Below are 10,409 nucleotides of genomic sequence, written 5' to 3'. Positions count from 1 at the left end.
ATTGCCTAGCTTAGCCTCGTTTTCGTGCGTGACCCCAGGTCATGAATACTAATTAAGAATGGTCTATAGCCAAGTGAAATAGTTACTATTTCCACTCTGCTATGCCATGGTAGCCTCAACAATACAGTACTAGTTATGAATAAATTCTCACTGCGCATGTTTATGACCAAGGCAATACAAATGTATAGTGCATACCAAGTACATTTAGGTTAGACATCTAGAAGAGCGAGGCTACCCCTTTTTGCCCGGGGAAAGACAAAGCCACGTCCGTGGTGTGATCATAGAACTAGAATAAAAGTTCTATTCTACTCTATTCTACTTCTATTCTAGTTCTATGGGTGTGATTTGTGGACGTGACCGCCATTGACCATGTAATATATGTACATTTCTTTGCGGGGGTTAACTGCCCTTGCCCCCCCCCCTCTAGCTACGCCCCTTATTTATTACATATTACATGTTACGAGGAGGAAGATTATAATACCGTTATTATTATACTATATCCTACGAAATACTTTAATTACGTTATTAAAGACTGTCATCGTCTTTTTTTTATTCCTTCGGAATTCACAGTGACGTATTATTTCGAAAACGACAGCGTGCATGGTCTGTCACAACATGAGCGAATGACTTGATAACTGCATGCATTTAAGATGCATGTGGGAGAACCAGTCTGTCGGCGAATATGAAAATCATTAATCGCAGTTTAACTAGTATATCGTTTGTTTAGTTTTGTGATTAATCTTTGGAATAAATAATATTCTGCCATCTAGAAACACGGCTTGCGCGAATGGCTGGGAGCTAGGACGCGTGAATATACGCAGGCAGGGACAGGACAAACAAGTTCAGGGTAGAGAGATGGACGACGATGACGTATAGGCCTATAGCCTGACAAACATAAGAAAGCATGCTAGCCGTTGAATGCGACATAGGTGACAGCAAGCCGCTGCAGGGCTGAGAGGTGTTATAAATCTAGAAATAGCGCGATTTAATAGTTTACGTGCTAACAGGCTTAATTTGGTTTACGAATTCGTGTGTTAACTAACGACCGATAACTTCGATCGCGATTTCAAGAGTCAGCCGTCACTACGGCGTCGAATTTGGCCACACTCCAATTTATCGCGCTACACTATAACCGCCCAGGTCCCATGATCAAACCACGGCTACGTACGTCGGTAGCAGCAGAGAGCGCCGCGATGAGGTAAATCTGCTCACTTCATCGTAATCCTGAATACAAATAACTCGTGAAGCGAGAGTGAGAGACGACCTCTGCTGGATTCGTATCCGGATTGCGTACGTCGTCATCATGAACACTCGTGCTCTCTCTCGCGCAGCACCTGCTGGTACGCGCACTCGCAAGCTCAAGGTCACCGAGCGCGAACAGTGACACTTACTCCATTCGTCACGACACGCAGTAACTAATCACGTCGATCATCGCGCGTGTGTTTGTGAGAATAGGTGCGAGTCGGCTCTATCAAAGTAATCATTGTCTTCACGAAATTGTTCCTCACCGATGTTATCCCAACACGTCTAGATGCTAGCGGGATATTCCGCGCGCCATTGTCGATAAAATCTAAAAAAAAAACATGTTAGTAGCATGGCAGCTATAACATCTATAACACGGTTTAAGTAGCATGCCATCTTTAAAAGCTGCGAGAAATTTAAGTAGCAAGGAACTTATAGGGCAAGGTAATATCTACAACAAATGTAAGGAGTATGTCTTCCCTGAGATCCACAATAAATGTTAGAAAATGTTATCTTGTGACGGGGACACATCACGACTTGTTACACGGAATGCATCAGCTACACCAAGTCGGTTAATCGCAAGCAAATTCAAAGAATGAGGTTTCGATTTCATGCACATTGTAGGCCTAACAAGACGAGATTGTATTGTGTTTTAGATTGAACCGAGTGTATCGATTGTATTATATTGTATCGATTGTATTATATTGTATTAATTGTATTGTATTGCATCGATTGTATTGATGTCTATTGTGACGAGATGTATTTTTTACAATGTATTTAAGTGTGCTGATTGCATACGTCATGTATATATTGTGTCAAAATGGCGGGGTTGCTACTGCTAGTCCGGCTTTTCGTAGCCACTTCTCACAACACACACATCACTTTTCATTTTCTACAAATAGCAGCTCTGTTTGTGTTCTGAGTACGCGATGGTACCCATGAGTCAGGCTTAATTCACGCTGGACCCGAACCTTGGCTTTGCTTGCGAGCTCAGTGATTACATTTACCATGATCGGAACGACATTGCTCCCGACATAAGCACCCGATTGTATTTGCATTCGGCCACTCGTGAAATTACACACGATTTGTAAAGTAGGGCAGTGCGTCTCTCAGGACCCTTAACAAACCCAGTCTGCGCTGTCAACAAAGAGACAATCTTCGAGACGGCCTTGACAGTTGAGCCCACGGCGAGTTATGCTCCAACACAACACGCCTGTGACCCGAAGGCCATGGAAAATGCGCGCTTGAGTAACCATCATCAAGGCTACATTAGGAACATCAGTTGCGGACATCTCGGCCCGTACAGGTGAATCGTGACTTGGCTATTTGTACGCCAACGCATCCAGCTATTTCTCTCCGCTGGACTGCGTTATTATAAAGAAGCGGAAAGCGCGTAACAAGCGTAAACCCGGCAGTCATAGCGGTGAGAGGCGGAAAACGGCGACGCGAAAGGAAGCGCAGAGTTCTTAGAGCATAGTCTGGTAAGTAAAGTTAGACAATCGGTGAAACCTGCAGTCAAAGACACAAACAACAGATAGAAGGATCCCAATCAGTATCACAGGACATGATATATATATATATATATATAAGATATATATATAATATGAGTATAATATATATTATAAACGTATATCATGATCCTTTGTCAGTGTGCTTCTTAATTTGAAAATTTAGAGTAACGCGTAGTTTTTGCAAAGGATTTTTTTTTCGGTTAACCGTAAAAATTTCGATTATCATCCAATGTGTTCTTTGGTAAATTCGGTCATCAAAAATTCTTTTTTAGTCATTATTTTCAATATTAGCTGCATTATTTGTAGGTTTCGCATGAATTTCATTATACACAACTTTTACATTATTTCTCAATTTCAGTATTTTGTTTGATTTAGTTTCTGCATGAGTGACATTGCCCAAACAGGCTTTAGATTGTTCTACTATTACACGCTATCACTTCACGCGTGATTTCTATATAGTGTGTGTTTGATGTTGCAGCGCTTTTGTTGTTGCAAGACTGCCTGTATACGTACTATCAGAATGCAGATCGCTGGGTGGATCTGCTTTGTCGCTGTAAGTGCTTTTAAACATACACGAACTACGTTACGTGTATGTTAAGTTACCGTAAATTACGTTATGACAGCTTTGTCGCTACTGTTATAACTACGTTACGTTACGTTAAATTATGTTACATTACGTTAAATTACGTTATATTACGTTATGATATGCTATACATTATTAACGTTGCGTTACGTTAATTTAGGTTACGTTACGCCACGCTGTTGTTACATTACTTTACGTGACGTTGCGTTACATGCGTTATGTTACGTTAACTTTCGTTACGTTACGTGGACTATAGTACGCTACGCCACGTTGTGTTACATTACTTTGCGTGACGTTGTGTTACATGCATTATGTTACGTTAACTTTCGTTACGTTCCGTGGACTATAGTACGTTACGCCACGTTACATTACGTTGCGTAGCGTTACGTTACGAGTGCGTTGCTTTAGAATATGTTAACTTACGTTACGTTGCGTTACGTAACGCTAACTAACATTATGTTAATTCAAGTTACGTTACGTTGCGTTACGTTACATTACGTTGAGATACGTTATATACGGGTCATGTTATGTTGTACATACGGGTAACGCTTTCGTGCGCATGTGTTATAAGTTAGTTATTGTAATTTTACAACGGCTCAACCTTTATATTTCATCACTCTCATTTACTTTGAAAAAATTAACCGTTTTTAAAGTGTATGTGGTTATTTCATCCACTTCCACTTAGTGCCTGAAACGTAAGGTCTGAGTAAGTGCCTGAGTAAGTGCCTGAAACGTAAGTCCCTGAAACGTAACGAACTGCCTTAACCTGTTGAAAAAAACCTAAGCTGAACCCGTTCGTTGTAACCGCCCGCACGCTGCTGATGTTCGCGTCGTAAAACTAATCTTGTCTTAAATTCTACCCCCGCAGTTGCTGACCGCGGCACATGCGCAGAGTGGAAGCAAAGTCGACTACGGCAGGGGTGCCTACGCATCCAGATACCCATCTGCGCAGGGCAAACCTATCGTCATTCACGCATCAGTAGATGACGTCGGCCCACACGTCGTCGATCGAGGCGGCGACGTGCACGATTTACCAGTAGACACGCATGCGCCGGGAGCAGGGTTTGACGACCACGGCGACGGGAAGCTGCAAGCGGGAAGATTTGACGACCGAGGAGGCGGCGGAGTCATCCGGGGCATTGACAGCAGTAGTGCGTTCGTAGGAAGAGACTTCGGTAAAGGTCCGCCAGCCGTCGGCGGGTTTGACCCAAGAAACCCGGAAGATTTTGATGACGGGAGATTCGGTAGGCGGGTCGATGGGTCAGTCGACGATATTCGACCACCCATCGGTGGCTTCGATGACCGGAGGGATGGACCACTAGCAGGTAGATTTGTTGGTCGCGTCGATCAGCAAGGGCAGGGAGGAGGATTTGAAGGGCGAGGGGGCGGAGTCATCGTGGGTATTGACAACAGTAGTCCATTTGTGGGAAGAGAGTTCGGTCAAAGTCCACCAGCTGTCGGTGGCTTTAATCCAGGAAATCAGGGTAGATTTGACGATGGCAGGGATAGACTTCCTGTAGGGGGAGGATTTGACGATGGCAGGGATAGACTTCCTGTAGGGACAGGATTTGATGATGACAGGGATAGACTTCCTGTAGGGGGAAGATTTGACGATGACAGGGATAGACTTCCTGTAGGAGGAAGATTTGACGATAACAGGGATAGACTTCCTGTAGGAGGAAGATTTGACAATGACAGGGATAGACTTCCTGTAGGAGGAAGATTTGACGATGACAGGGATAGACTTCCTGTAGGAGGAAGATTTGATGAACGGGTTGATGACCACGGAGTCATTGATCCACACACCGATGATCACGGAGTCATAGATCCACACAAAGATGACCATGGAGTCATAGATCCACATGATGGTGCCCATGGTAAAGGGAGAGGGAGAGGAAGAGGAAGAGGAAGTGGAAGGGGAAGGTACGTCGTCGTGGTTGCTCGCAGTCGTGGCGGCAAGGGTTACAACAGCAGGCGAGTATACCCCGTATATAGCACGGGTCGGTACAGGAACGTGAGTGGCTACAGCAGAAGCCCCAGCTACTACAACTACAGACGCAATTACGGCAGCAGAAGCCCCAGCTACTACAATTACAGACGCAACTACGGCAGCAGAAGCCCCAAACACGGCAAAAGACCTTACCATAGTTATCGACATGGCTCCTCCGGTAGATCGCGCTACGGTAACGGCTACCGCAGCAGGAATTACTATAATAGATATAGCACGCCTTCTTCGAATTACAGATATAGGCCCCACAGTCGGAGCGGCAGATCCAGCTATTAGGGTAGTGATAGTGATTGTGTGAATGTCGTGAGTGTCGATAAAATTACGACCACAGTTTACTGTAGAAATTCACTTTACATGAGAATAACGAGATAAACGATCACGCGAATGAGAATACAGATGGTATATATATTTTAGCTTCCACGAGAAAACGGGTATGAATGTACTTTTTTGTATCACGCGTAAAGGGAGTGAAATAATTCCCTAATATTACTGTGGTATCACACGATTTGTTTATATGGCGTTTCGTTTATTTCTATTGCATTTATAAAGATTTTAGAATAATAATGATTCAGCTCACTACACAATAGTACTTTTAATATAATTGTCTCTTCGTCTACTGTTACCATGCAATTATTTGTATAATAAATTTGAACGGTAGCAACTTTATTGGATGCGTTCCTTCAAGGTTTTTACAGCAATAGTAAACACGTGAATATACACCACGTCATAAACATATCTATACAATATACAAAATATACAATGCCATGAACACACATGCATGCACGCACACACGTACAAGCGCGCGCACACACATATACACAAAAACGCACACGCACACGCACACGCACACACGCGCGCACACGCACACGCACACGCACACGCACACGCACGCGCGCACACAATTCAACTCCGATCGCTAATTTGATTGAGCTACGCGTGTCAAAATACGCGGTAGAGTCGATAGTCTCCAATACTGTGAAAACACCATGGCTGTGTTAGAATTGTCAAACTTAAATACAGATGGAAATCAATGCGTATCGATTAGGCAACTAATGCATACCGGAGGATTCATGAGATGTCGCAAAGTAGATTCAGCTTTGAAGGCACGTCGGACCTGACCTGCGGAGAAACTTGACATGCAGTCACAGTGCGCCTCTAATGGCTCGATACAGAATGATAGACTGAAACGTAATCGTAACATCACCGATATAATGTTCAGATTTTTTATTTTGCCACATAAATCTAATTACATCTAGATTTAACACAGTCGGTAACAACGCACACGTCGTGAGGTGCAAAACATCGGGAGTAATATAACAAGGGATACAATTAACTAATATCCCATGTAACCCTTACATCTGTAATCCTTACATATAATCCTTTAATCTGTCCCTTATACGAATCGCTCGTCATCTTGCTCCTAATGATAATAATTAAAGGAACAGTAGCCTCTAGGTTCTAGGGTTATTTTCAGCTAATTTAGGTTATAATTGCGCTACATAAAAGTTTCATGGTTCAATCATCATTAGAAATATTTTTAAAAAATGTTTTAAAACCAACGACTACAGTTTGATTACAACGACGGTGGCGCCACTCAAAGCGCACGATCTGAGAAGTTGCGCAAAACCACTTTCCAGCCAAGGGCTACAGACCGAGGGTATTTCTTACTTATTCATTTAAAAGCAAAAGGATTGTAATATCTTATAAACGACATATAGTTTCAGTTATAATATGGATAAATTTGCCCTAAAATGAATATCGTTCGGTTAAATAGCATTTAGGTATAAATATAATTGCACTTTTGTGATTAGCCCTCGGTCATTTACCTGCAAAATAAAAATGCAAATACGCAACTTTTTCAGGGTGGCAGCACGGTCGCAGGTGTCATGGCGCCGTTCAAATTTCGTAGCGTTGATGTGTAAATAATTAATTAAGTATCTGGTGACAAATACATGTGGGTATAGACGATTTGTTATACAGTAAGTACAGTTGTATGCAGTAAAATCCTAGAGGCTACTGTCCCTTTAATATCTAGAATAATAATTAGTCCTACGCAGTTCTGAGGTCTGGCAATACGAAGCCAGAACCTGTTGCTAAATATTGAGCAACAGTCGCTGGTCGGGCGCCAGAGATCAGAGGCCAAAGGTCAGCAGTCTAGAAGGCAGCAAATTGAACTGCAACGCTGAAGCGACGGTACAAGTAACGAGTTCGTTTGCCCGTATCTAGATATTGCCTGTACGAGACGCTGACCAGTAACCACAAATGTATCTGCACATTCTGTACGTGTGACTGCACATGTACACGCATAACTCTCACACGCCAACAAACCGCGGGGGGGATCACAGCTGTAATACTATGCTACAGCTTCACACTAACAGATCTATCCACCGGTCATTACAATTGCCTACAAAACACAGTCAAACCTGTGCATGAGCATCAACCAAGAAGTGTCCTTTATAGACAGGTGTCCGTTCTATAGAGACGGTTTCACTTTATAGCTGCCACTCACGTAAAAATTCCAAAAGTGTCCCTCAGGTGTCCACTAACACAGGTTTGACTCTAAATCGAATTTTTACGATTACAACAATTACATTTATCAAGCAGTAACAGATTAGCTGTATATCTTTTGTATCACACAGCCTCACAAATGATACCGAGAGAGGCAAATAAGTATCGTGGTCCTATCGAATCAAGCTACACTTTCATTGCACAAAGGCCAATACCCACCCTGGCACTGTAGTTGACCTGAGCTACGAAGTGTGGTCTATATATGGCATATGCATATGACTGTTAAGGCAGCACTTACATACTGCTAAGCGTTCCCCACACCATATTCTATGCAACCTGCATTCATAACATAGCAATGTTGCAGATGTGGCTGTAGCTACTTGTTGCAACCATGATTTGTTTTTAAAAAAGTTTCAACTAAACAAGGGCAAAAGACATCAAAAACTTGAAGAGATGCGTTGTGCCGTTGAGATAGTCACAATGAGACGCGAGCACGTACGTCTCAAACCTAGTGTGTTTTTACGTTTAATGTTAATAGCCTCCGTAAGGTAAGTGCTTGTAGGTCAAACTGAGATAGGTTTATGCAGAAAACAGTGTAATTAGTAGGTAAAAGTTACTCAGATCAAAACGACCTCTATCAGCATGTGTACATTCTATAGACGTGGTAAAACTTGCATAACTGCTACTAAAGGGAAACGACTATAGCTTGTATATTGTCCTATATTAACACGAGTCAATTATAGAAAGGTGTCTGCTAACAATGTTATAAGTGTAGCTGACTATAACGAAGCTGAATATAACGAACAAGCATACAAAACCAGTTCCGTACACAATCAATGCTCATATAGATTGAAAGTTACATCGAATTCGGTTTTGCTAAGAATGCAGCCTTAAAATGACAATATTCGAATTTCACAACAGCTCCTTCTAAAATCTCAACAATCACAATTGTTCACCCATAAGGCTGCTTACTGCAGCAGCCACCCATAAGGCAAGTTCATTCATAACGTTTCAGGAAACCAATGTGAAAAACTTTGAGACGCTCCAAGAATTCCTTCAGTCTTTCCGGTGGGGGTAAAATCGTCATTCTGCGATAGAATGAGAAACAACATCAAGCACAGAATGAGAAGTTGAAGCGCAGTACTGTGTAGCTTTTGTGAATGACATCCAATGGACTCAAGCGGTGATTCCAACTGCCTAATGACCAATTAAACAAGAGCCGCAGAGCGACTGGGCTCATCTGAGGTGTGTTGCTACGGTTATGAACGTAAAATTTCAGTCGTGCGTAGTGACACATTTGTTAGCCGCAGATATGCAGATACGCAGTTGCGTACACATCATTTCAGCAACCTTCTGCATTCTGCATACCTCCCAAATCCCATTGGTTGATACAAATCGCGTGCCTGAAACTCCTGTTTTGTGGTGCATTGTGACCCTAACCCTAACCGTATTTAAAAAAAATTTAATTGTAAAAATTATTTGTTGTTATTAAATTGTTGTAAATAAATCATGTAAATATTTGCCTTAATTGGAAAAAAATAGTTAAATGGATAAAGATAGAAAAATACAGAAAACAGGTATATAATAAAAAATCTGATGGGATTCGATCCAAGCCATAATCCTGTGAATTGAGCCGTAATCCTGTGCTGTACCTGTTAGGCTATCCAGACATATTGGCTTTCTAGATTATGGATGTGCCATGAATATGAGAACACTGGGACATAATTGAGGCAGTTCAGGAATCCATGTTTAACCCTCTTCTTGAGGGTCAAAAGGTTATCAGACACTTACTCTTCGCACGTCAGTGGAAAGCACATTTCATGGTCCTTTCAATAAAGTGATAAAAATGGTAGGTCAGCGCTGAAACAAAAAAGTTTTCACTCTGTCTGTTAGGCCATGTCCTCAGAAAATGTCTGATATCTGACCTTTCCCCCACTGCCCTTTGACCTGTGACCTGATTTCGCACTGGTGATGGGTTTCCTGCCCATCACACTATACACCGAATATTTAGAGCATAGGTCGAGCCGTTTAGATTTGTGCCGCAATTCTGCATTTCCTCCCTATACCTTAAGTTAAGGAGGGAATGTTCCCCCTTCTTATACACCTCTTGACCATTGACCTTTGACCACCAGCTTCGACATCCCAACTCGTTTACGGATTACCCCCCTACGTCCCGAATATCGTGACCGTACGTCGAGCGGTTAAGATTTGTGCCGAACTGTTGACGGACGGACGCACGGACGCACGCACGCACGCACGCACGGACAATCATGCGATTCTACAAACTGCATCTGACTATGTCAGATGAGCTAAAAACATCCATTCCATTATCACGATTCCTATTATGTGATACTGCGACAACAACAATGAGAACGAAAAAAAAACATCATGAAAAATTACCAGTAAGTCACTATAAAGGCCAAGCCACACTGCAGCGGCAACGACCGACCGTAACGACAAACGACTTCTCAGAAAATTAGAAACTATTGTTTCCCATGAGCCATTGCACACTGACGCGACGACGACCGGCGACAACCTCGACGACAAAAATATTTAG

General features: G+C 42.5%; 2 protein-coding genes across 2 annotated transcripts in view; one reads left to right on the top strand and one right to left on the bottom strand.

Moving 5' to 3' along the window:
- The first annotated feature begins 2,687 nt into the window (after positions 1–2,687).
- Positions 2,688–6,010, top strand: LOC106805623. Its single transcript, XM_014807310.1, has 3 exons — positions 2,688–2,723; positions 3,232–3,306; positions 4,205–6,010. Exons 2-3 carry the CDS (start codon positions 3,274–3,276, stop codon positions 5,618–5,620), a joined length of 1,449 nt encoding a protein of 482 aa, XP_014662796.1. The 5' UTR covers positions 2,688–2,723; positions 3,232–3,273; the 3' UTR covers positions 5,621–6,010.
- A 1,364-nt stretch (positions 6,011–7,374) lies between these two features.
- The window catches only part of LOC106805576 (alanine aminotransferase 1-like), a gene marked incomplete in the record, with an annotated part of 27,600 nt that continues 24,565 nt past the window's right edge, over positions 7,375–10,409 (bottom strand). Inside the window, 1 exon segment of the mRNA XM_014807233.1 lies at positions 7,375–8,940. Within this exon segment, the coding sequence (XP_014662719.1) occupies positions 8,850–8,940 (91 nt within the window).

The sequence above is a fragment of the Priapulus caudatus genome, unplaced genomic scaffold (assembly GCF_000485595.1).
Source record: "Priapulus caudatus unplaced genomic scaffold, Priapulus_caudatus-5.0.1 Scaffold6, whole genome shotgun sequence".
Classification (NCBI taxonomy): domain Eukaryota; kingdom Metazoa; phylum Priapulida; class Priapulimorpha; order Priapulimorphida; family Priapulidae; genus Priapulus; species Priapulus caudatus.
The sequence above is the reverse complement of the archived record's forward strand: the minus strand, read 5'-3'. Positions and strand labels throughout refer to the sequence as shown.

What these genes read in the sequence shown, in the direction of transcription:
- LOC106805623 (XM_014807310.1), top strand. Translation starts at nt 3,274, where the DNA reads ATGCAGATCGCTGGGTGGATCTGCTTTGTCGCT. An exon ending in GGTGGATCTGCTTTGTCGCT is followed by an intron (nt 3,307 to 4,204) that starts GTAAGTGCTTTT and finishes CTACCCCCGCAG; the next exon opens with TTGCTGACCGCGGCACATGC.